A 27,967-nucleotide genomic window follows, 5' to 3' on the forward strand; every position below is an offset into this window, starting at 1 on the left:
TGTATAGGATTCACGGATCTCTGCGAGAATTTCACTAAGGCTGACCACGGCAGCCCCTCCCGGCTCACCCAAGTCCTGAACTCATACATCGGAACCATGGTCCAGGAGATACTCTCACACGGCGGCGATATACTGAACTTCTCTGGAGACGCTATTCTCTCCATGTGGAAGAGATTGCCTAGCTTGTCCCTGCAGAGCGTCGTGCACTTGGCTATAGATTGTGGATTGAATATTCAGAAGAATTATGGGACGTTGCATTCTGATGTTGGCGTTGTACTTAGAGGTTTGTGTTGAGAAAACTGATCAAAATATAGTTGGTCAAGCAAATCTTGTCTGTAGAAAACGGCGCGAAATTTAAATTTTCAATGGGACAATAACCCTTTGCGCCTACATTTATTAAATTTGCCGCATTTTTCTACTGACAAGATTTGCTTGACCAACTATATGTAGCTAGTTTGAAGATGGTATGCAAGTATTAGGTTAGGTTAGTACGGTTAGTATTAGGTTAGGTTGGGTGGTTAGGTTTGGCCAATCTTATTCTAGAACGCAACTTTTGATAATATATATGTAGGTAGTGCTGCCCTTTGCGTAGTGACGAGCTATATAGGGACGATCTGTCTTATTTCTATTTCATTTACTAATACTATCCTAATTTTCCTGTTCCCCTTTAAAGAATTGAAGCTAGGAATTTCGTACATTCACCCGCCTGTTTCTAATATTTCTCTCGCACGCGAGATTGCTGTCTCGCTCGCACAGTGTCATTGTCGTCGATATCATTGGCGGGACCGGGACAACAATATAATTACGCTACACGCGTGCGAGAGGGATATAGTTAACAGGCGGATCACGAATTTCCTAGTGCTAACTAGCACTAGCAGCTTTACGCAGCGTCTTACGTAAGCGAACAACTCGCGAACGCGAAGCGAAGCAAAGCGGTGCGGCGCGGCGAGCCCACGGCGTTCGCAACGAGATCGCCCACGTAGGACACTTCTATATATAGGTAGGTATCAAAGGATTGATTTGATTTTCCCCGCGCCGCATCGCTTCGCTTCGCGTTCGCGTGTTGTTCGCCTACGTAATACGCTGCGTAAACATCCTCGCAATAAAAGTAGCAGTAGTGTGCGACCTACTCTATATAGGGACTATAGGCAGCTAAAACATCAGCATATCTTTCAACACTGCATGTATCCTCGCAGTGAAAGTAGCGATATCCTGCGGCGTGTCACACTTCGCGCTCATCGGCGACGCCGCGCACTCCCACTACGTGGTCCTAGGTCAGCCGGTGTGGGACATCAAGGTATTAAAAATTACTGTTTTTATTATAAAGACTGATTTTTCTTTACTTATTGACCGAGCGTCAGCGAAGGTCTGCGTTTCAGCTTGGGCAAAAATGCTTTCGTACCTATGTCCGGATGTTCTCCTACTACCTACTGGGTCAACTATCTCTGCTGCTGACTGTACTTACATATGAACATATGAAGGCATTAAATAAATACTAAATATTGAAGGTGGCGGAGTACCTCGCCGTAGCCGGTGACGTCATCGCATCGCCCAGTGCGTGGAGGCATGCCAACCAGGCGGAATATATTTCGGAGTCGTTTGGAGATGGAACTCATACGAGGGTGATTTGTTTAATATTTTGAATTGGAGTGCGTCTATTTCATATTAAGGGCCACCCCACCCCCACACTATCGTCTTTTGAGTATCGGAATCTAGTCAGCGCTATGCAAAATGGCGTCGCTGCGCAGTGCGTCAACGTTGTGTCGCGCAGCAGCCATAGAGTTGACTAAACGCCCGACGCCGAAGCTCGGGAGACACTAGGGTGGGGTCACTGTGGCCCTTAAGTGGATTTAGATACTGAAAGTAAGGACCTATAGCTCGGTACTTGCCATGTACTTGCTGTTTCAAATCGCAGCTTTGCTACGAAGTGCTACGCCGCGCCGTAGCACGTAGCAAGTAAATGCCCCTTGTAGCGGAAAATTGTGACGGTTGCTAGTGTTTCATTCATCCACTGAACTGAATAAAGTATTGATTTCGTATGATTTAAATTTATGTGACTGTCTCTCTTGCACGATCTGCAAGCGAGACGCATGAAGCTCAAAGTTAATAGGGTACTTACTTAGTTTAATTTAAAACCTGAATGTGCCTTCGGTAGGAAACCGACGTATTAGAGCATTTTCACATTGTCCGACCCGATATCGGATGTCGGAAGGAAGTAAAATGTAAGAAAATATGTGTTTCTCTGTATTTATTTGTACATATAATAAATCATTATTACTAAAAAACGATAGACAACTCAAAAAAGGCGGACTTATACCAATGGCACTCTCCTACAGCTGTTTTTTGTCATAGGCGCCTTCCGAGATCCGATATGGCGTTTCCGATAAATTCAGCCATGTCGAAGCCCCCCGTCAGCTGTCGGACCGATAATATTTAATTTTGTTTGTGTGCGTATGTGTAGGCAGAATGTTTATTGTAGTGTGCTAGTGTGCGTGACCGCTAAAGCGGCGCCCGTGCGCGACCCCGCGGCCCGATTACGCGGATGTAGGATCCTACATACAATATCGGATCGGACAGTGTGAAGACGCTCTTATTCTGTCTATGTGCGAAGTGCTATATTTTTTTTTTGTAAGTGCTAATGTGAATTGAGTCACGAGAATATACAGAATATATATACACCGTGTAGAAGCAGTCAGCAACATATCCAGACAGAATTACAACAAAAAAATATTTGTCGCGACAATTTACATATTTGTATAAATTTTCCATTACAAATTTCGTGATATGCCCAGTTGTATTTTATACGTAGTTGTAACTTGTAATAGTTAGTTTCGTGGGATAGGTTAGGGCCCAGTTTTTACCCGTGGATGTTGCTGACTTTGCTTCTAAATGACTCAATTTACATTACCTTTGACAAGTTTCACAGATTATTTGTTACGAATAAATATGAGATTGATGCATCAAGGCGGTATTCTTACTGTTTGTGCTAGTGGCGCCCCCTACGTAGAGTTTTGCGTAATATTTTCTATTTACATCATTTATTTTGTAGGTGCTACAAACCACAGGTCCATGGAAGAGATTCAGCCCCTCTTTTATTAACGGTAATCGGTTGTATATGATCGTATTTTATATACAGGATGGAAACAATGAGGGCTAACGCGTATGAATTTGCCGCTAGGGGCGCTAGTGTAGATGGTGGTCTTTTCCATAGTCATTCAAATGTCAAATGTCACTTCAATGACTGACAGCTGTTCTTTAGTCTTTTGGACCACCATCAACAGAGGCGCCAACTGGTGAACAAAAAAACGATAGCCCTCATTAATGGACCCTTCGTTTTTTCGGATATTTTGTACGACAAACGAGTGTAAGACCTAATGTTTGTTGGAGAAATGTTATCATTAACATTAACTGTATCGACTAGTAGAATAAAATAGCAAGTGTTTATTTTTTAGAATTTTTAGTCGGCTCGATTCCCGGGCGAGACAAGCTAATTTAAATAAATCATATATATATATAATATCTGGCACTCCATTATTTTTAGACAAAGAACTGCTTCTTCCAGCTATCGACTTAACTGGCGACCTGGAGCAATACTACAAAAAATTTGCACGTAAGATTTTAGTGCTACTCTACAGTACTAGACTGTTACTAATATTATCCAAAATCCAAATATCTATTAAAAGTCGCGTGCCTTGCGTGTTAGATGGCGCCACTTAGATAGGCCTCAGCTCAACAGACATAAACAGAGTTATAAAACTAGAATTGTAAAATCTAAGAAATGTTACCGCTCCGAATTTAACAGCTGCGATGGCGTTATACGAAAATGAGGAAACTGGTTAACAAAATTTGACTGTTTGCAATTTAGTGACCACAAAAAATATTGCGCAATGTAACGTGATTTACTTTAGCTGTCAAACTTTGGAACAGTATTTTTTTTGACTAGAACTCTTCTACGAACAATAAATCTTTGATATAATTATGAAATTTTTCAGTTCGGCCAGTTATAGTATCAGCGTTACGTAGCCTATGGTGGCCTACGCTTCGCAAGTTCATGGCGCAACCCGTGATTTGGGCCGTAGAGAATGACGAACCCATGGAATTCCTGACCGAGATACGCCGAGTGGTAGTCATTTTCTTGAACATTGTGACCAAAACTGTGACTGATGAAATGCTTGTCGAAATTGTGGATACTGCATATAAATGCGTTTATCGGTTGGTGGAGGTTATGGTTTACTTTACAGAATATAATACTTTAGCATATCCGTTCAAATGACGTTCATAACTGGACATAGGCTTGCCTAACCTATTAGTTAATTCCTTGGCTACCCAAAGGTGAACACACCAAGAAAAATACTGACTCCAGTCCATTGCTGCCCAATGTCACCAGTTCGGGACAAATAGTGAAAATATTAATTTCCACTCGATTACTCTACGTAATATGGTTCCCTTTATACAAAATTGGCCTTAGCTTTAAGAGGCCGGTGTCGATTTTAGTCGCAAAAATGTAAAATTGATAGATTTAGTCCGTGAAATTTTACACCTTTTGTTACCTAATTAAAATAACAAGTACTGGTTTCATTAGCACGTCTTCTTATCTTACCTTTTATCAGATCAGTTTTTTTAAAACAAACTCACTAAATTAGTAATGTTTGCTTTTCTGATGGACGTTTAGGTAAACGCGCGTAAAGCACTGATTTTGTCGATCTTATTTGTAAATTTCGTAAAGTTTGGACTGCTAAACATGGTAATTTTGTATTACACATATCCTCTACTTGACGTTTATCAGACTACATTTTTATTATTATGACTCTGAAGTAGTGTAAATGAAAGTTAGACGAAATCAATTTTCTCCAGAAATTACTACAAAACAAGTGACAATTTCTCTGAAAATCGACTTAATTTCAACGTAATTTTGATACTTAAACAATCTTCAACATTTGCTGAAACTATACTTATACATCAATTTGTATAATTTACCACCATGATTTTTTGATGAATTTTTAAAAACGGCCCCTTCTCTTCATGCATTACCGGTGACGCACGCTCGCGACCTCATTATTTAAAGGCAAGATGAGAAGACGTGCTAATAGAAATCAATACTTGTTATTTAGATATTAGTAATATTATATTACGTAACAAAACGTGTATAATTTCAACGACTAAATCTATCAATTTTAAATTTTTGCTCCAAAATCGACTACGGCCTCTTAACTCGCCTTAATCGTTCATCTTAAGGTGAGTTTTGTCATGGGAAATTTTCCGTACACAGTGCTACACACTTAACGCCGAACTTTAAGGCGGTAACAGGCGTTCATCAACCAGTGCGTAGCGAAGAATGGCGGGATCTGCATTCTATCGAGAACTGTCATTTGTCGGTGACTGTACTCGGTATCCCCGTGATATGAGCTACCATCTACCATCATGTAATCCATTATTTCAGCACATCGTCAGCAGCAGGCGGCCTTTTAAACAAAGTGTCCTTGTTCGACAAAGACCTAATGTTTCTACTCGTTTTCGGCCTCCGAGGGATGTCCCACGGTGACGAGGCCCAAAAGAGCCTGCTCTGCGCTCAAGCTTTGAAGGAGAGGCTGATCGACCCTAACATTATATCAGTCTCAATTGGGATTTCGTCTGGTGAGAATGTATTAAGTTCTTTATTTTTCCGTTGACGGCTGACCAAGATTTTACGTAGTCGAGACTGGAGTCGTCTCTTCCGTGGATAATGACCATCTTGGTCATAATAATTACCTACCTAAATGACCTAAATCCCTTAATTTTGATTATTTCCACCTGTTACCACCAAGTTGTTATGTTACCGTAACAGCTAAGGTGTTTTTTATCTGTTATTCAACAAAAATATAGCGTTAAATTCAGGGATCGAATACCGGTATATTTTTCATACAAATTAACCGGTATTCAATTTCGGTATTTCGGTTGTTTGTGTATATTTTTCAATTTCATTTAGGTGATCTGATAATTCATTGTCCTTACCTAAATAGCTAAAAGTTATCAAACATTATCATGATAAATATGTTCTTCTTTAGCTTTATCAGAAGTGTTAAAAAATCACTTACCCGACACTTTTCTGGAATACCCCTGTTACAACAGGTTACCGTGGCTGTTACTGTGGGAGCAGGTGGGGGTGGTGTCTGGGAATAACTTTTGGTTTGTAGGAACAACATACTGCGGTGTGGTTGGTCACGTTCTCCGGCGGGAATACACAGTTATAGGAACAGCAGCCAATAAGGTAATCACCTCGTGATAACAAATGTAAAACCGTTGTTTTGGTTAATTCACAGTTAGTTTTACAACATAGCGTTATGCTGTTGAGTTCGACTAAGGTACCTGAACTCAAACTAAACTCTGCGCTGATTTTGAAAGGAACTGGACGTTAATATGATGGCACCTTCACACTCTGTCACTGCAAATCGCTGTGCAGAGGGTTAGCTTGATCCGACTCTACCTGCAGTTCTAGCGTCATACCTGGTCATACAAAATATATTTTCATTTCTCATGCTCTGGAAGAGGATCATTGATCGGACTTAATTATTTCGTTAACACAATTTTCCAGGCAGCACGATTAATGACAGCGTATCCCAACAAATTAGTTTGTGATAAGGAAACATTCTTAAGAAGCAAAATGGATCAAGACTTTTTTAGGTTGATGGAATTCATCCCAATGAAAGGCATTCAGAGGCCTGGACCAGTTTATGAGTTCAACAAATATGGGTCAGTAAATCGATACATTTTAAAACCTCGCTCTCTTAGCTACTTCTTTAAACAGTATTTTTATTTTGTTGAAATGCAAACCTTCGGTATTTTGGATCGGTGATTGGGTGCAGAGGTAAAAAAATCACTGGCTTCGTGCAACGCTAAGTTTTTGTTGCCACTGATTATCTACAGCGTAGAAGAAGCTACGTGTGTAACTACAATAAAATGACGGTTGAGTGACGTAATAAATATACCGTTTTCAAGGGCTCAGTGGGCGTTGCAAAAGTCATAATGGCATATTAGGTATAGATAGGTACTACCTAATCGCCTGACGCACTTAAATTTATTGCCTGAGTACGACATTATTGTTCAAATGTTCACGCAGATGGCCTGAAAAGCCAAGCGGCAGACGCCAGCCTATCCTAGGCAGAGAGGAGGAGTTGCGAGCCTTCATACTGGCTTTCCAGCAGGCAATGGAACAGCAACATGAGCCGTTTGTAAAAAAACGGGATCTTATCTACGGAGTAGTGCTCATTGTAAGTACTTATTGTTATATAATAGTACATTGTGAATTTGTGATATGCTACGTTGGTTACTACACCTGAGGCGATATTGTGCGCGCGAGCTATAAGCGAGCGCGCAATAAGAAAGCCGATATGTGTAATGACAAATGCACACGTGTTTCATACGACGTTTTTCAACACACTTGCGAGGAAAAAAAAAGAAACTTTCATATTAATCAAATTTTAATTGTTAAACAGTATAAGTGTAAAATCTGTCATACTGCCTGCCGCCCGTCTCGCCTAGCTGCCACTGGCGGCTCGGCCGGGTCCCGGCCGGCGGTCGGCGGGGCGCCGGCGCCCGCAAGTCCGCGTGGTAAAATCTATTTGACCAATTTAAGAAGGCTCCGTTTCCATTTCTATACATATTATTAGGATCTTCGACTGCAAGCACCGACTGCGCTGTCTACTAATCGAGCGCGAAATTTAAAATGTTCGAGTCTCACGACAGTTTAATAGTAAATTGTAAAGTAGTGGCAAAAATTCATTTATCTTGATGAAAAAAAAAAAAGTGGTTCTAGTTTGACAGCTATCTAATGTAGATGGTGCTGTACGGCTTCGTTGCATTAGGTATTGCGGTAACTTTTCGTTGTTAGATGCAGATGTTGATACTTACTGACGCCCTTGAGACGCCATTTAAAGAAAAAATACTTTCTCCGCAGGGACCTCCTAGAATAGGCAAAAAACGAGTAGTGGAAGAATGCATATATCTTACGCCAAATTGTGTAAGGATTGTAAGAATATCTTTAACGGAAACTGAAAAGGTGAGTTTTTTTTCCTTGTTAGGATTCCGTACCCAAAGGGTAAAAACGGGACCCTATTACTACGACTCCTCTGTCCGTCTGTCTGTCTGTCACCAGACTGTATCTCATTAACCGTGATAGCTACACAGTTGAAATTTTCACAGATGATCTATATCTGTTACCGCTGTAACAACGAATAGGTACTAAAAAGTAGGGAACCCTTGGTGGACGAGTCCGTCTCGCAGTTGTCCGGTTTTTTCATAATTAAATACATCATCATCTTCCTCGCGTTGTCCCGGCATTTTTGCCACGGCTAATGGGAGCCTGGGGTCCGCTTGGCAACTAATCCCAAGAATTGGCGTAGGCACTAGTTTTTACGAAAGCGACTGCCATCTGACCTTCCAACCCAGAGAGGAAACTAGGCCTTGTTGGGATTAATCCGGTTTCCTCACGATGTTTTCCTTCACCGAAAAGCGACTGGTAAATATCAAATGATATCTCGTACATAAGTTCCGAAAAACTCATTGGTACGAGCCGGGGTTTGAACCGGCGACCTCCGGATTGCAAGTCGCACGCTCTTACCGCTAGGCCACCAGCGCTTCATAATAACCGAGGGTCGGTGAAGTCACACAAATTTTAAAATGATCCTAACTTTGATAATAATAAAAACATCGAAAAAAAATCTAACGGAGGGGCAATGTTGATATCCAGAGAGGAAAATGGGGACTACATCACAGATTAATAAATAGTTACTACATTCACTGAAGTGTCGCTAGGTCAGTTGGTCAGAGCGGCCGCGCGATCGCGTGTCCATAGTCCATACAAAAAATGTAGTGGACATTGCCCCTTGGTTAGGTTTTTTTCGATGTTTTTATTATTTTATTATCAAAATTAGGATCATTTTAAAATTTGTAGGTATGGAATAGATTTTACGCTCCTAATTGACTTTTATATGTAAATACATAATAAAAAAGTCAAACGAAGGGGCATAGCTACGGTTAATATACATCAAATTGTGTGAAACCCTTTCCCATAATGTATGGAGAACCGTCTCCGTCTTCTGTAGTCTAAGTGACCCTTCCACGAGCGCTTTTTCAACGCGCGTTAAAAAAGCGCTTGAATCTGCCCGCACGCTAAATTCGATTTAAAGATCAAGGCTTAAAATTGAAAATCCAACAACGCTCGGTAAAAAGCGCTAACGCCATCGTGTGAAAAAATTGACACATGTTTCCATTTGTGTCATTCAAACGCTTTTTTAACGCGCGTTGAAAAAGCGTTAATGAGGCATTGTTTATATTATAATTATTTTGTGTTCACCATCCAGATACCATATGGATTGTTCCGTCAGATTGCTCTCAAAACACTGGCAGGGAGTTCCTCAGAACGAGATAAGTGCGAAAACCAAATACGGACAAGGTTTACAAGCATTGACTTTGATATTGGAATAAGCACACTGCAGTGCTGTTATACAGGGTGTCCCTGGAAGTATGGTCAAATCGAATGGGGATGTAGAGAAGGCCATTCTGGGAATTTTCTACCACATGTACTATTATGCTAAGTCATGCGAGTTCACATTTTATCTTGAATTTTCATAAATTTATCTTAAAAATGTACCATGAGAAATCTTACTTTTAACGCTTTCAGAAGAACACAATGTTTTACAAACCTTTATTTTGTTGGCAAGTCCAACAGAACATACTTGTTATATAATGTATTAACTCCTTTTTACACTCTGTTATTTTACTTTTTCTGTTTCCATGTAAACGGATAACAATTAGAATCTATCCTTCACATTCACCTTACAGGTGCTTACATTGTGTGTGCTTTAAATATAATAAATTGTGACCATCAAGACGGGCTTTCCTTCCTCGCCTTACTGAACCAGCCATTCCACCTCACCGCTGAACATATTTAACTTTCAATGTTGTAATGTGTTCGGGTCAACTCTTGCAAGCTAAATAATTAGACCCACTTCTTATTATCCGATTGAGCTGTAACTTCACATACATATGTAAGTTGGGTTCTCCATAGGAACTCTGTGACCCATATAACCATTCCGGTCGCAGAATCGCAGAAAGTAGTAACTAAATGTCAGATGTGTCGTAACGTTACTACACTTTGCGATTGTGTACAGTTTTGATTACTTATGTGGTAACAGTGTGCACACAATGCGTTCAGAATTGTTACAGTAACTAATTGTGGTCGCCGTGTGTCTTTTCGGTCACAAAGCGTCGAAACCTTTTTTTATACACTTTTCGTTCAGTTTGTGAGTTTTGTGACCAAATCTATACACAATGTGTCGTAACCGTTACCGAACTGTTTCGAAACAATATGTGCAAACGGCGACCACACGTAGTGACAAAAATGTGTCTACGTCGACTCTTCCCCATTTTCTGGTAAGTTGGTAACGGTGTCGTAACGTCGACGACACTGCGACTGGATTGTGACCGGGAAAAAACGGTATCGACTCATCAAAATGGTTGTATGGGGATAAAATAACGCAACCTAATTACATGTGTTTTCTGAGGATTGGTTGCGTGTTTAAAGAAAAATAAAGTAAGTAATATTAGCTTGTACCAAAAATGTAATTTTTAACAAAAAAACTTCTGTTTCCATTAATTCACAGCAACTGTTTGAAAATCTGGAAATCGAAAATGGAAATCTACTTAATTGAAACATCTACAGAGGCAATAAAATGCAGTATCCATTTAGGATTTACGTTTGTGTTTTCGACACAAACTGGTTAAATTGTATGTGAACCATTGTACGTTTCTGTGTATTTCTGATAGCGTTAAAACATCGATAATTCATAATAAAATGTCATATATATATCAACAATTAGCACTTGTATAATAGTAAATGTTAGTCGAAAATATTTAGAATAACCTCCTCTACACCCCTATCCGATTTAATCCATACTTCTGTGGACAGCCTGTATATTGTTAAATTGAACACTCCAGTTTGGACCTCAACGCATTGACTCCAGTTGAGCTTTATGCGATAAATATCATATTCGGTTGTCGCTTGGAGTTGCCCGACAACTTTAAATTTCCGGATGACATTCTCGAAGAAAGTTGCACGAAAAATTTAGTGCGTAATATTTTTGAAAATGTAAGTACATACTAATAACAGTAAAATGCACTAGGTCTCGAGTAAACGATTTATTTTCGAACTGGATATACGACAATGCTTCAGACCGACGCTACCGTGGATTTCGCGGAAAGCCATCTTTGACTCCGTAGCCTGTTTTTAACCGCCTTCAGCCTTTTGCTACGCGGCGCTCGTAGTGCCCCTGTACCGCGTAGCAGCATTTTCCCCGCTTGGTAACAAACAACAACAACAGTCTGTAATGATCTACTAGAAACATATGTGGATGTTTTTAAGTGGAAAAAAATATCTACTTAAAGGAAGTTAAACAGAAGATGTCAATTGAGTACCACGAATGCTGTAAAGGGTTCGAAACGTCGGGATGTATTGTAAATTCAATGTACGGGATATAATCCGTTTTCATAGTTTTATTTCATGAGTAACTATCGCGGTAACCGAAGACAATATATTGATTTTATTTAGTCAATCTTGAAGTAACAAAAGCTTAACCATAGCTTAACAGATAAATGTTTTTTTCTGCTAAATCAAAATTCTGTAAACATTGGTTCTTTACAGAATATTCCTTCAATGTGTATAGTGGCGATAGAAGAGGGAATGAACATGGATGATGAGTCTTGGAGGTTACTTTTGGTTCTATTGGATACCAAAACAATTTTCGTCATCTTGGCTCTTACTGATCAAACAAGCATGTCTGGTAAAGTGCTGTCTAGTGTCTACCTATTAGTCGATCGCACTTTGTGACATCCAGCAACATCTACACACTACCCCCATTTTTTTTCTTAAGTCGGGTAGTTTAAATACTATTATTGTCTTTTATTATCTTCTTACATATTTTGCTGGGACGTCCAATATAGTCAGGGAAACAGTTGATGCACAATAAAAACCTATGCACTTAATTGTACAAATAAATTTCCGTCTACAGAAGTGGCCCTCCAATGCTTATCGAGCAACAAGCTGCTTCAAATGCCGATTTCCGGACTGAGCCATTGGTACCAGTTGGTTATTGCTTGCCAGTTCCTTGACGTACAAGCTGTTCCGACAGATTTGGAGAAGTATTTATTTATTCTTATGTTACTTTTTATATGTTATTTTGGGTAATGCAGACCGCAATGTACGTTTCTTTTCTACGAAATTATAATTTGTACTAGCTAATTATTTCCCCCAATAAATTGCGCCACGTTGAAAGTACTGGTAAAACCTAGCCCCTTTCATTTATAAAGGCCGGTACAGACGGATTACAACTTGGGAACTTGACGCCGACGAACACGAGCGCTTTTTCAACGCGCGTTAAGGCCGTTCCATCGGTTTGCCGCTGTCTTTGTCACATTTCGCAAGAAAGAACGGGAAAGAACATATACGCCAAGTGTCAATTTTGATCGAATTTTGTCGGTTTTTATTGATTTTAAAAACGTTACCTTACAATATCGAAATTATAAGCTATGAAATTACTATTTATGTTAAGATTGTTTTTTCTTCTTTTTTTGTTTATAGTATCACATAATAAATAACCGAGTAAAGTAGGATTAAAAGTCCGAGTTAGAGGTTACTTTGGGAATTAATTGTATCGAGCGAAGTGTCATAATTCGTGTATCGGAAGCTATGTTGTTAAAGATAATATAGTCAAGAACTACATATATTTTTTCCACGTCTACGAATATCAACGCCTCTTAGAAAAACGCTTGAATCTGCCCGCACGCTAAATCCGATCAAAGAGGATATAATAAGATAGAGCGGTACTGTCATAGTAGATTTTGTAACCACAGTAAATTTACTGCACTTATTTTATTTTATCGACACACTTTAAAACTAAAAATGAAGATTTATAAAAATACGATAAAATGTATTTAAATATGGATAAATGTTTTTTTTTATTTGCATTAATTATTTTTATAATTTTGACCCATGTTCTTTCACTTATATGCGTTAAAATTGTTAAATAACCAACGAAACCGTCAACGCCATCTATACGACAGTAGGCCAAAGCTAGTAGCGCCCTCTGATCGAGAATCAAATTTTCTTGATTTTCGAGGCACGTTTTTTCCTTAGACTGTATCCATCTATTACGGAGTTATATCTATCTTTGATCCGATTTAATGACAAAGGCATAAGTTGTAAATCCAACAACGCTTGATAAAAAACGCTACCGCTATCGTGTGAATAAATACACATGTTACCATTTGTGTCATTCAAACGCTTTTTTAACGCGCGTTGAAAAAGCGCTCGTATCTAAGTATTAAGCCTTACAGTTGGCGTGTAGTTCTCATACAAGTTGCAGTCGGGTTGCAGTCCGTCTGTATTGGCCCTAAAGGTAGGCTATACTTTGACCGTGTTCATCCGTCTGTTTGCCTGTCAAATTGATCATTAATATCAATATCATTATAAAGTGCTAAGCACATCAAATTGAGCATTGGTGCTATGCGGCTGTAATTTGGCATAAATATATTCTCGTCGACGAAGTATAGGTAGTGGTAAATAATATTAATTTTATAGAAATAGATGTCACTTAAAATTAAGCAAATAAGCTAACTGCATCGATTGAATAGTGTTGTAATTACAAACTCTCCCTCGCCAATTCGTTGCAGACTTGCAGAGGTAGCTTCGACAGACATAACTGTGACTTCAGGTTAATACAAAGCGCAAGCAATGGTGTGCCCGGCTGGATCCAGGACTTCATCATATCGCTCGTCCAGCAAGGAGACTTGAGTGTAGAAACCACGACCAGGGCTAAGGCGTTGGAGCTTGGAGCCGTGATGCCTACGCCGTCTTTACTGTACACGACGGTGGCTTTAGGAACAACTACCGACAACCAAATTTCGTTAGACGCGTATTTTAAGGTGAGCTTAAGCACGCAATGTTATGCGGCCCACCTCAAACTGACAGTGACAGGTACAGTCGCCATCAGATGTATCGGAGCGGCCAAGATGCTCACAAATATCTGAACACGCCTCTATTGTCAAGACGTTAGAGTTCAGTTATTTTTAAGCACCTCGGCCGCTCCGATATATCTGATGGCGCGACTGTAATATTCATGTAGACGGGCCTCACGGGCGATACGAAGTGGTCCAGTAAATTGGTGCGCAACACGCGTAGTGTTCACCAATGCGAGCCAGTCGTGCAGTGTAACGCAACAACACGCACACGACGCGATTTGCGCACCAATTTGCTGGCCCACTTCGTTTGGCCCGTATATATCGCTAGTAATATTTATAATTTAATGGATGAATTTATTTTATTTTCCATCTGTTTATCTACATCAGAAAAATACTTACATTATCTTTGTTTTATATTAATGTTTTAGGAAGTTTTGGATAAATTGAATACTCATGAATCTCATGATACCGATAAATTTAAAAGTAGCGAAATACTTGGTTTAAACCCAAAGGAGCACATTCAGATAGCAGTTCTTGCGGACACATTTGACGTTTTGAATATTCGCATGACCGCTGACGCGGATGGTAAGAAAATATTAAGTTTTTTTTATAGTCAGGTTTAAACTGGATTTGGTAAAACAGTTTTGTATAATGTATAATAATTTTAGCTTATACCTATAAAAAAAACTAAATACCTAATGATTATACCTTCCAGTAATGATCATGAAGACTTATGACTCACTGACTCCGTTCGAAAAGATGCTGTTAAAATGTTGCTCCGTTTTGGGTGTTGTTTTTCCTCGACAAATGATGGAATATCTGGTAGAGTGTGATTCCAGAAGAAAAATTGCAAAAGGTAGCAAACAAAACATGAAACTTCAAACAATTTAAATCTGTTATTGTATTATATATAGGACTATATAGCCCGAACCCTCTTAACATGAGAGCAGGCTTATGCCCGGCAGTGGGACGTGATGATTTTTCTTTTTGTTATTATTGTATTATGATGAGATTGATCGAGACGAACAAGAATTTGTATGTGATTGTGTAGTGTAGCTAAATGTACTAAAGGTATTCACTCACGTGACTAATAATTGCATTTGTTTTTCGTTACGGCATTTATTCGATTGATTTAATTATTTGCGCTTGCTTAGCCGGCAATTATCTGAAATCACATGCAATTTGTTGCAATGTGAGTGGAGGCCTCAATCGAACAAAGGAGTAACATAAACAAACATTCTTATTTTAGCTGTAGCGAAGTTATTCTCAGTTCGTGTTCTGGAGTGTGAAGGGGGTGATTTTACCCAAGAGACATCTAAGGTGTTGGTGCATCGATCACCGGAGATTCAAAATGCTCAGCCACCATATTGCTCCTGTCGGGGCACTGAAGAATTGAGTAAGAAATCTGCGTTAAAATATAAATGGTTGTTGGAGCCGTCTCGGATTGGCGTGTCCTGTAGCTGTAGTATGATATTGATGAGTTTACAAACCCATCATATCATGTTACATATAAACTGAAAGAGCTCATTTTGAGACTCTCAAATATTTTTTTTGTAATTTTAAAATAAATAGTTTAGAAGTTATTTAAGAAAATAGCCAAAAAATTACCCTTCCCCCTTTATCTCCGAACCTACCTACTTATAGATGACAGAAAAACATATTAAAAATGTGCAGTCAAGCGTGAGTCGGACTTAATTACTTAGTTTTTGATCCGACCCTTAAGGGTTTTTTGAAGACCTTTCACTCAAGTTTCCCATAAAAACATACATTGTAAAAAAATGTGTAATGTACGGAACCATTGGAACGTGTTCCAAGACTCGTGAGTCCGGCTCGCACTTGGCCGGTTTTGTCTATATTTATTGCCCATATATTTATTTCAGTCAACTGCGCTGACCTTCCCAAGTATGCATTTTGTGGTTACATAAGGTTTAAATCTACTTTGTTCCAAACCACCACATACGATTTACTCACGGAGACTCAAAAGGTAAAATATAATTAAAAATAACTTTTATTCTTTACTGGCAACACTGTAGATTCAACCGAAAAATAACCATATTATTATTAAGGCTTCTACAAACGTCGCCGATGACAATTTTTGCATCCGATGTGAGTAGTCCTTTAGGCGCATCAATTTCAGAGAGAATTTGAGCTTATGTTATCTATGTAATCGTTTCAGTTTTGTATGGAAAAATCCTAATGGTCACGCAATATCTGGTATTAATCCGTGCCCAACTGCCCATAAATTCAGGCTCGAAATTTCTCTCAAAAATCGGTGTAGACTCGCCTTAAATAGAGACATCCCGTAAATGTTAGTAGAAAAAAATATAACTGTACCCTTTTTACTCTTTTTGGGGTAATAATACTAGCATAAGAAAAGCACTATCATGATTATTTGTGCCTAAAATGCTCCTTTCACAAACAACTCTTACTAATGTATACTTATGGCTTTTCATCAGAGAATTTTCTTCTACGCATAAAACATAAGGACCCTTAAATAATTTCTTTAGACTCACTTGAGTTTTAGTCACTCGCGCGACATGTTTCGGAGAGCCTAGCTGTCTCCTTTCTCATCTAGGTATAACAATGAAAATAGGTGCATGCAGGAAACTCCTGTTGAAATCTTTAAAAAGTGCGATTCTGAGGTTTTTTTTGTATTCAGTATGATCTGCACGCTCGAGCTGTGCTGTATTTGAAGCAGTACACTCGAAGGTGTTGGTACTGCGGAGAAGGCTGTTTCCTCAAGCTGCTCGGCAGGCGCACTAATGATGTAAGACACTTTGTTAACTCTTGAATATGTTTTCATCGTGATCATTTCAGCCCCTTATTCATTACATACGCCTATTTTCAAGGACACTACTTATGTCCGTCCAGCCGGCCTAGCCAAGGTGACTCGCTATCGCTACGACAACGAAACGCTTTGTATCTCTATTGCCCTTCCATATTAGGGCGACAGTGACAGTTGCGTTTCGATCGCTACGGAGTGTAAGCGATTGGCATGTTGGTTCCTGCCACTTGAAGGGGTCTTCAAGTGGCAGGAACCGGCTCCCGGAAAATTTGCGTTATTTAAATTTGATTAATTAAAATAAAATCGAAATTCCAATTTCCAACAACTCAAAAATGACGTATATATTGAAAAGCTACGCGGCCTGGGATAATCTTATCAAGAAGTGACCGGCAATCTTTGAAATGTCGTCCGATTAATACGGACGTCAAGTGAATCTTTCATTTAAGGGGCCCACTGATATCGTCCGGCGGGCTGGTACCACCGGACGATATCAGCCTGTCAGTTAGAACAAAAAGTTGACAGTTCCAAACAACTGACAGGCCAGACAGCAGGCGGACTGGTAATCAGTGGGTCCCTTCAATAGCGGCCTCCGATCCGTCAACATTTTGGTCCACCTGCCGGCCAGGCAGAGTGCTGTGCTGCCTGCTGTCTGGCTACGTGTCCCGTCCCACCTAACGAATATAAAACAGAGTTACGTTACAAATTAATGAGCGTGTCGATAAAAATCATACAATTCCATATAACAGGTCGGCAACTAACTATATTATAATGTGTTACCGAACAGGGTCTCGTCAAAGAGTCGACAGACTTGAAAAATACGCAAGAAATGATTAAAAGTCTGGCAGAGGAGTCGCATCATGTGACAGGAGAATTAATTCGGTCCCCGAAGTCGATGGAACACTTGGTATTTTCAGTGACGTTTATGCGTTATTTATTATTTACTTTATTTAAAATTTTAATCGGGCAACAAGGCCCTTAAGTTATTTGTATTACAGACTAATATACATATGTATAACCGGTGTGGCTCCGTTGAATCGGCTGCTCTTGTATCGGTTTCGGCAGTTTGCCCCGGAACCTCCGAATCCGAAACGATACCCTTCGGCGACACCCCACTAGACACGCGCACCACAAAAGAGTTGAAGGGCACTTGTGTTATATTCTCTGCTTGTGCTTTATTTTTATTTTTTTATAACATATGTCCCCATCTTACACAGATGAACCTAGCCCCAAACTAAGCAAAGCTTGTACTATGGCTGCTAGGCGACGATATACATAAATATATAGATAAATACATACTTATATCACACAAATAAATGCCTTTACCGGGATTCGAACCCAGGACCATCGGCTTCACAGGCATAGTCACTAGTCACTACCCTATCCCACTAGGCTAGACCGGTCGTCAATATTAATAATATAAGTGTAATATTAGATTTAAGCAATATCATAAAAGCGTCCTGGATAAATTTATTTTCTTTCTTTCTCTCTTCTATTATTACTTTAATTAATACTTCTATTATTACTTTAATTATGTGTATCTTCTTAAATGATTGGAAAACATCATCCATAACACATCTGATGTGCTTAGGACTTCCCTGACTTCTGAAGCCTATGCGTGGGTACCGATACCGACAGCGCCGGTTTTCTTCTCGCTGAGTAGGGCTTGCTTAGAGGAAACTCATCAGGATTATTTCTTACATGTTTACCTATCTCAAATATAAAGAGCGAAGGTACAGTCATCACCTTAAGGTTAACAAATAGCTGCCGTGCAGGTTCGTCTTCAGGGACTCGGGATATCTGTAGTATAATATTCAATTCATTTGTAACATCTATTCATGTATCTATTTATGTAAAGAATATTTATATAACAACTCATAAATGCATTATATAAGATAATTCTATTTTGTTATCAGTTCCACTCATCGGTAATGCTACGGATTTTCTCGGAAGAATTACTCCGTTTCCCAGGTACTTACCTAATTTTGACATACCTAGTTTATAATTAGGCATAGTTCTCTCTAAAGTATTACTTAGTGTATGTGACGAAATGTATACAGTGTCGCTTGCATAATGGATCAGACGTACATTAGGTAATAATTATATATGTAATGTTAGCGAAAATTAATAGTTTCGGAAGCGTGCTGGGCCCATAACCTAATAAAACTATTTTAATGAACTCTGTTAAATTACATTTGAATAACATAGTTAATAGTTATGTATAAAAAGTATGTAGCTGATGCCAGTTTCAACAGAAATCATTACTGCCGTGTTTGTCTAGCAGGCTCAAGCCAAACCTCTACAATTGCTACAGGGTGGATCGCTAATTCGAAATGTGACGGTGTCTCTGGGGGTGTATAGGGGTGGTACCCAAATCATAAACAAAAACATTAATTACAGGCCAAGGAAGTGAAATTGGAGTTCTACAGAAATCTAATGCCTACGTGCGGTCGTTCTCCTCGCTCGACGTGGCCAATTGTGAATGTCTTTCAATAGCTTTGGCAGCTTATGTTCAGCTTATTGATCATTGCCGTGGAGCAGGTGAATTGCATTTTATCATACGTGTTTTCATCAAAAGAAAGCATTATTGTACGTAATACATATGGTACTAAAAACTTCTATTTATCTCTGGTTGAAGATCTAGAGGCAGACCCAAAACAGACTCTGTTTGATGAAATAATGTAACTTGCAATCTAAGTGAAAGTCTCTCTTGAATGAAAAGACTTGTTTGAGTTATAGGAAGAAAAAGCTTGTATTAAAAGTTAAAAGCTTTTATGACACAGAATCACAGAAGGCTTTCCTTCCTTCGAGATAGTCAAGACAACCTTCAGAGATAAATCAAATCAAATCGTTGTAAGCAACGACACCCCCCTAAGCCAAGGGGGATGTTGCTTTCAATGATTAGAGTATTTCTGTAGACATCTTACTCAACTGCGCTTATGTTCCCATAAGCGCAGTTGAGTATGTTTACTCTAGGTGAGTACTTTTATCAGTTTTATCTCATGATTATGATGATTACAGGCGAGCACGAAAAATTATTTGAAGCTTACTTAGAATATGCGGATTTGTGTGTGAATTCAAACACAACACAAGCACTCTGCTTGCTGAATGAAGCGGAAACCGTTATTATGGTAAGCTAGTCGCCAAAGGTTCAGTAAGCCTATAAGCGACAGGAGATTAACATTAACGTTATACAATTAAACCTGATTAGATTAATGTAAAGGCAGATAAAGACTGCTAATAACAAAATAGCACGGCGTGGTCTCGACACAAGCTATTTAGCAGTGCGTAACTGCGTAGACAATACGCAATAACTGCACTTGTATATCTGTGGGACTAGTAAACATAACAATCGTACATCGACACACGCAAAAAGATTAGAAAGTATTGGGATGACAGATGCTACGAAAATTCACGTGATTATTTCCATATACATAGTATTCAAGTTTCGATCGTCGTTTCTAATTTTTATCAACGGTTAATCATCTTGGCTAGGCCCCCGTCGCCGTATCGTCTTGTGTTTTTCCTTTAGGCGCCACTGCCCCGCAGGCCTGTAAATGTGCTGTCGCCCAGCCGTAAGCATAAGCCTATGTCACTCAGCCGTAGCCGTACGTACATCTTCGAGGTGTGGAGCCGTTTCTGTTACCTATTATGGTTGATGCCTTGTTGGCGGCGATCCGAGGAGTTGGGGCGACGTTTACTGCCCCAACCTTAATTCTCATTGAACCTTGTGAATCTTGTGATGGACTACCTGACCTGACTGACATATGTTCACTCAGTTAACTCAGCTATATGTTTATTGCAGAGTGACGAATACTGGTCCAACTGTCGATTACATTGCAAGATTAGATGGTTCAAAGACTTCTGCTTGGGACGTATTGTGTCGCTCCGAGGCGGTTGCATGCTTGCGGCTGGAGAACTTATCGAAGCTAGGAAACACCTACATCGCGCGTTGGGGCTGTTTCGTGACCCGTTCCCTACGACTAAGTAAGCTGTTTTAACTGGGCAATGAGCTCTGATGCTTTTTCATAGACTTCAAATTTAGCAATTTGTGGTGGCCAACTCACGTTTTATTACTCATAGAGTTTTTACATTGACCACAATGTTTCATAAGGCAAATCTACTACACCTTACTTATTACTTATTGTACCTATGTCCTATGTACCTACGTTAATAATGACACTCCCTTACTTTGTTTTGTTCAAGTCGGTGCCAAGTTAGCTAAGACGGACTAACGATATTTAGGTACTTATTTTATCCGACTTCATAATACCTATCCAAGGAGTTTCTCAATTAGTCGCGTTGTTTTTAATGTATTCAGATCCCCGATTTCTCGACGACTGGGCTGAAAGGGTTTTTAGTTGATCCCATTACTTCACTTTCAATTTTTAATCTTTCGTCGGTGTTTTTAGATATCAGCAATTGATCCGCAATATGCACATTACCGTGCGGCAATGGATGGCTTTCAAAGTTGCGCCGAAAGCCTTTGTCGGGACAGAGGACGGCTTGATTGGCTTTTTTTACGAAGAAGTTGCAATTACATTAAACCGGCTTTATACATTATTTATAGTATGTATCTTGAGCTTATCGTAATGCTGTCTGTATATAGGTACTTGTACATTTAAAATATGGCAATTGATAAAAATATTTTTATACCAACGGAGCGGCTGCTGACTATAACGAGGTTCTAATTTTGCATCAAGCAGAAACGTCTGCGAACGATGCTATTAAGCTTAGAAATTAAAAATTAAAAGACCGTACCCAATGCAGCGAATATTTCCACCATATATTAGCCATTAGGGAGGCTCTAGCGACACCGTAAGAGTGTTACACTTCTTAAACGGTTACCGGAGTTTGGAGTCTTGGTGACTCAGATGGTAGAGCACTGTACTAGTGATCCAGTGGTCGTGGGCAAGTCCCACCCAAGACAGTGAATTTTTCCACTTTTCATTTATTTCTTAGCTTAATAACGAGGTTTTGTTGTACAATTAACCAATTGTCAATTGGCGAGTTATCAACCTTGATGAAGTAGGTATGGACGTTAACAATCTACATTCCCCTCATTAATATGTCTCCTAGAATATATTTGTAGAGTTATGAACGTGTGATTATATTTATTACATATTGGTCGCTTCGTTGTACATGATTATTGCAGATGGATGTACCTGGTTTCATTTTTAGGCGTGCAAAGAATATTCAAATACTGAATTAACGGCGAAGTGGTCGTTTGACTACGCCCTACGGAGCAACTCGAACTTCAAACTTCTCTGCGAATGTTATGGAAACATGATTACTACTCATTTCAACAATCAGGAAGTATGAATTCGAGCAAGTTTTACACTCATAACCATAACCGTAGACAAGAATACCTACTAATAAAGACGCGTAAAGTAGTGCAAAATATTGTTGCTGCCATTAAATTACGTTCTGCCCGAATGTTGAGACTAGAAACCACAAAACAAATCTAAGCGTTGTTTAAGTTGTTTTTCACCTCAATCTTTAACTCCTTTAAATTTAAACTCTATTTACACCGTCGTCGTAAAAAGGCCTAGTGTCAGAGGCCCTACCTTGAAAAAAGGAAATTGGAATTTCGTTATCTGCCTCATATTCGAGCGATAGAGAGGCGGATAAAGAAATTTAAATTTTAGTTTTTCATGGTAGGACCTCAGGAACACTTTAAAGTATACGCTATCAATGTACACATCATCCTGTTCTGTCAGGCAAGGTCAATATGCTCGCTTTACCATAATCTTTCCGTGTCTGACGATTTTGTAAATGATGTGTAATTATATGAAATTGTGTTATTTCCAGTTCTCTAAATGTGTTAAGATAGTAAACATGGCCATAGAGCTTTGTCGGCGTAAGCGCGGTAGATTGGACGATGCGGAAGCACGCGCGGTCTGCGTTCTCTACACCACCGTGTTTTTGTTTTAGTTAGTACCTTACTAACTAAAATTTTAGAAAATGCAATCGCATGTTATTATTACGGTGTAATTAGTGCCCCGAATGTTCCTGTAAGGCGATAACCTAGGTAGGTATTCATACCAACCTAGTGGAAAAAAATTAATGCCAGTAATGCCTCACCTAGTGTTGCAACAGTGCTTTCTTTCACAGGAAAACCAGTGGTAAATATAAAATTATAACTTCATCATTCATTTGTCCTTTTCCTTTTTACTTCGGGTCGGCGTCATCTCATGAATCTCATCACTGATACATGATATGAATCAATTCACCTTTCCCTGGTGTCTGATGTAATCTAACTTAATATTTTCAGTGTCGAATACGGTAAGAAGAACGAAAGCCTAGAGTTCGGTTTGCCGGTGATGCACATGGTGTCCATGCTCCGAGAGTCGAGCATGCGCGTGCGTCTCGTGGTGTCTGTGTTGAGGCTACTGCTCAGTGATCTGCGCATTAATGAAACGGTGCTACTTATGAGAGAGAACTTGTATATGGATGGCGAGTTTGACTTGAGCTGTATGTTTACTTAAACTGCGGTTTTTCAGCCAGTTCTGTCGCTTAATGCTAAACTTGAACTTGAGAGATGAGTAGTAGAGCAGAGGAGTAGTAATTCTTGCTATATGGCAGATAAAGTCATTTATTTTCACGAGTTCAGTTGTCTGGAAGCTATTTAAAATTTAACGTATACATATTTTTTCAAGGAAAAATTGAGGGTTATTTTGTAAGTTGTCAACAGTTTCTTACTCCGAATATGCTTTAATATGCCCGTGTAAGGCTCGTTCTGCTCAGGTGCATTAAGTATGTGCCAGAGACAGTGCAGATCTACCAGATCTCGACGCACCTTTACATTCCTGTCCTTTCAGCGACAACCTGGTACTACACGTACTCGTTAATGATACTAATCGAGACTGGCTACTGCGTTGAGTCGTACCAGGAATGCGAAAGGTTCTACATGCAGCACGGAGACACCATGCTGGCGTTCAATAGTAAAGACGCCGCGTGGGACTATTTTGGTTGTATGTGGCTTATGTAAGTTCCCGCAGCAACCTCTGTTTGTCTAAACGTAAATTCCAGCGGTTGCATGATCTCTATTAACCTTCCATATGTGTGTGGTGGTAAAAAATCGTGGGTTCAAATAAATCTCAGTCGTGCCGGTTAAAGCAGAAAAATCCTCCTTATCATGCACAGACAAGAAGTTAAATATTAGATACAGCTCCGGAGTCCACGGTGCGAGTTTCCAGTTTTTCATTGTCCACTTCGCAGTTATCGGAATTCTATTTTGTAAGACCACACACGAATGCAATGTCTCCCTATTATATTATTATTTCTTAAGGCGGGATTCCACCAGTGTGCGGCACTGTGCGGCACAAGCATTTTTGTACAGAATTTACTTGTGCCGCACACTGGTGGAATCCTACCTTTAGGGACACACTATGGACATTCGTAACTATACACCTACCAGTACAATCACCTGCAATAATATGTTACACAAAGGCCGCAAAAATATCTGACACGATTTTATTAGTAGAGCCCAAGAGCCATAAGAGCGTGTCACATATGTTTGCGGCCTTCGAAGAGTAACATAGTGTAGTGCAGGTCCCTGTACCTACTAAAAACTAATGCTCCTTCAAAGAATGTTTCTTACAGAACTGTCAGAGTATGCGCGTGGGAGACGTCGGTTATATGGGAAAAGAAAGTAAAAGAAATAATGTCCACCGAGAATAAACAAATTGAATACAAAATTCATCTGCAATTAATTTTGTTGGAGGGATGGCTTATAATGTTAGTGAGAGAGGTAAGTTTTGTTTTCTGCCAAATACTTTTGCTGAAGTAGATGGCGTTGTACTACGTCAGAGAAGGAGTGGTAACTGGATTTATCAAACGTAAGCGCGTGGCAACATTAATTGCTGTATATGTAGCCATACAGAGCTATCTACTATAACTGGCAAATTTACAGTCACGTTATTTTGCACTCCTTCCTTTACGCGTTTTAGTTACTTTGTCTGTATTCATAAACGTGATAAGGTCAGACCAAGCTAACTTGGCACCGATTTTGAAAGCACATACTGTGCGAGTGTTATTTTAAACGAAAATCGCTGCGAAGTTAGCTTAGTCTGACTCTAATAACATTTTTTTCATCAGAGGCGAGGCCACTGCTGGGCAAAGGCCTCCCCTCCTTTCCTCCACAAGCTTAAGCTTAATAGTTTTTCTCTAAGTCTAATATTAATTAAAGGTCCTTCGATCCGGATTGCTAATATCATAATTAAATACAAATAATTTCAAGATATTAGTAACTGTAATATACTAATATACGATACGAACTACTAAACATACAATATATTACAGATTGATGCAATGAACGAGAGCCAGATTGCAATTATTAAAGAAACAATTAAGAATACGTTCGAAATGTTAAGCAAGTCTTGTCGGAGAGCACCAATATATCAACCGAGGTTAGATTGTTTATTTTAAAGCCTAAAAGGACAATTAAAGCCGCTCGAGAGACGGTCAGATATTGAGGAAGTAGATAATTTCAAACTCTTAGGTATTACCCTTGATAACAATATTAATTTTAAAACACACATAACATGCACTAAAACTAATATATCCCAGTTTCTATATGGACTTTTTACGCTTCGCAAAACCACAGATTTAACAACAGCTCTAACTGCCTACTACGCCTTTGCAAATTCATGGTTACGATATGGGATCTTAACATGGGGTAACAGTACTGATGCACACGACTTATTTGTGATGCAAAAAAAATGCATTCGTGTATTAATGGGAATTCGAAATAGGGAATAAACCATATAAAAGCAGAGGAAAGAGACGCGACATACGAAAAAAAGTTGAAATCATTCCTTGCAGAAAAAGCATACTACTCAGCCACAGAATTCCTAGATGATATTTTTCATAAGTAATTAATATAATTTTGATATACCGCTATTATAAGGCTTGTTAATGTTCCAAAGTTAGTACGTAAGTAAACTTATTAATACTTAGCTTAAGAAAATGTTTGCAACACCCTTCTGGGGTCCATGTGATACTTATATACTCTGTATTTTTTTGTAACAACTTTTTACCATGGTGCAATAATCGATATTATGATTATAAAGATCCTACGTAGGTATTACAAGCACACGAACTCTACAGTCTACTAATGTCGTCCCTCTCCAATAAATTCATTTCAGTCTTACATTGAGACAGTAATGGTAAATTGTTCCCACTAAGGGGCCATTGCTTGAGAGGGCCAGTCATTGATCATTGGGTATATGGGAACGGTCTTTCTAGATTGACCTTAATAACCTGTTAAACTTTTAAAACGAAGAGCCAACCGCAGTAGAAATCAACGAAGCAACAACCGCAATAGATTATGGTGGATTATGGTATTAATTTATTGGGAGAATGAAAATGCCGCAATCGTATTCTACCTAAAGCTTGCTTGACGCACACACACGGGCGGAAGCGGGAGCGGGCGTGAGCGTGACCAAGCGGATCCGCGGCGCGTCTCATCAGCTGGTGTTGTATGTCTAAGATGTTAAGAACCGCATGCGGCTCGAGAGTCGCTGTCGCTGTGTGTGAGTCGCTTGCAAACCCTGACCTAACCGTATAATATTAAATTCCCTGATAGTGATTTTATTTACAGATATTTTCTTCTCCTGGCCTACTTCAACTTTATAAGAGGCAACAAGTTTCGTGCCCGTAGCTATTTAGAGAAGACGTTTGAACTTGCAAAGGAATTAGCTGAAGGAACAATATTAATGTGGGCGGAGCATACGCGGCAGGTTGGTATCTACAATCGGAATTATATTTTTTGACCGTAATATTAAGGTTGAAATTATTGTGTACATATTTCACAAATGAGACAACGCGACATACCCGCATTAAGTAAACGGTGTCAAAGGTCAGTGAACTATCTCAATTATTCACGAGTAATCACAACATGCATAATGATCTACAATTGCATGGCAAATATGGGACATTCGAGATTGTATTTTATGAATTATGGTTTGGTAATTGCACATGGTGCGCTCGCTTGCACGTCGAACGACGGCCAAAATATGGTGCCCCGTTCATCTAAACAATAAAATTGTTACTCTTGTTTTTGTTATTAAATAGTCCTTAGGGCTAGGAGGCTTGATACACTACATGTTAAAAATATATTATGTTTTTGACAGCACTGGACGGGTACACTGGACCCAGAGCTTGAAGACTATTGGGTAGAGCATATCGAGCCGGACAACCTTTTGGATTACAGAAATTTCAACAAGAACGTAGGATTTGTACCATTTACTCTACCTTTACCAAAAGCAGTATTGAGATAGTACTTCGATTTAAGTATACACTTTTATTTTAGTTCCAACAAAGGATCTCGAACCTTTTGACCCGATTCGCTATGATATTTTTTTATCTTGATTTTTATAATCTGCTATTCCGAGATTCTTTTAGCATAATAGTTTTTCTCTAAGTTCAATATTAAATAAAGTTCCTTCGATCCGGATTGCTTTGTCTTGATTTTTAGTTCTTATATTCGTCTGAACACAAATTGGTAGGTTATTACGTACAGAGGCCGGTGTCGATTTTAGTCGCAAAAATGTAAAATTGATAGATTTAGTCCGTGAAATTTTACACCTTTCGCTACCTAATTGAAATAACAAGTACTGGTTTCATTAGCACGTCTTCTTATCTTACCTTTTATCAGATCAGTTTTTTGAAAACAGACTCACTAAATTAGTAATGTTTGCTTTTCTGATGGACGTTTAGGTAAACGCGCGTAAAGCACTGATTTTGTCGCTCTTATTTGTAAATTTCGTAAAGTTTGGACTGCTAAACATGGTAATTTTGTATTACACATATCCTGTACTTGACGTTTATCAGACTACATTTTTATTATTATGACTTTGAAGTAGTTTAAATGAAAGTTAGACGAAATCAATTTTCTCCAGAAATTACTTCAAAACAAGTGACAATTTCTCTGAAAATCGACTTAATTTCAACGTAATTTTGATACTTAAACAATCTTACCACCATGATTTTTTGATGAATTTTTAAAAACTGCCCCTTCTCTTCATGCATTACCGGTGACGCACGCTCGCGACCTCATTATTAAAAGGCAAGATGAGAAGACGTGCTAATAGAAATTAATACTTGTTATTTAGATATAACGTAACAAAACGTGTATAATTTCAACGACTAAATCTATCAATTTTACATTTTTGCTCCAAAATCGACTAC

The 27,967-nt window shown here is 39.0% G+C and overlaps 1 protein-coding gene across 1 annotated transcript; it reads left to right on the top strand.

Annotated features, from left to right (window-relative positions):
• On the top strand, positions 1-27,093 carry LOC134749666 (adenylate cyclase type 10-like). The gene is made up of 34 exons (XM_063684683.1): positions 1-283; positions 1,197-1,297; positions 1,509-1,622; positions 3,050-3,101; positions 3,542-3,610; positions 3,993-4,212; positions 5,441-5,634; positions 6,174-6,247; positions 6,572-6,729; positions 7,097-7,247; positions 9,339-9,569; positions 10,961-11,125; positions 11,678-11,816; positions 12,045-12,174; positions 13,746-13,956; positions 14,421-14,577; positions 14,708-14,848; positions 15,242-15,388; positions 15,873-15,976; positions 16,652-16,759; positions 17,562-17,681; positions 18,691-18,745; positions 19,175-19,315; positions 19,796-19,905; positions 20,580-20,761; positions 21,184-21,343; positions 21,956-22,090; positions 22,586-22,707; positions 23,049-23,248; positions 23,596-23,761; positions 24,380-24,527; positions 25,079-25,185; positions 26,379-26,517; positions 26,911-27,093. Exons 1-34 carry the CDS (start codon positions 97-99, stop codon positions 27,055-27,057), a joined length of 4,785 nt encoding a protein of 1,594 aa, XP_063540753.1. The 5' UTR covers positions 1-96; the 3' UTR covers positions 27,058-27,093.
• The last annotated feature ends 874 nt before the right edge of the window (positions 27,094-27,967 follow it).

Source organism: Cydia strobilella, chromosome 18, assembly GCF_947568885.1.
Source record: "Cydia strobilella chromosome 18, ilCydStro3.1, whole genome shotgun sequence".
NCBI classification, from domain to species: domain Eukaryota; kingdom Metazoa; phylum Arthropoda; class Insecta; order Lepidoptera; family Tortricidae; genus Cydia; species Cydia strobilella.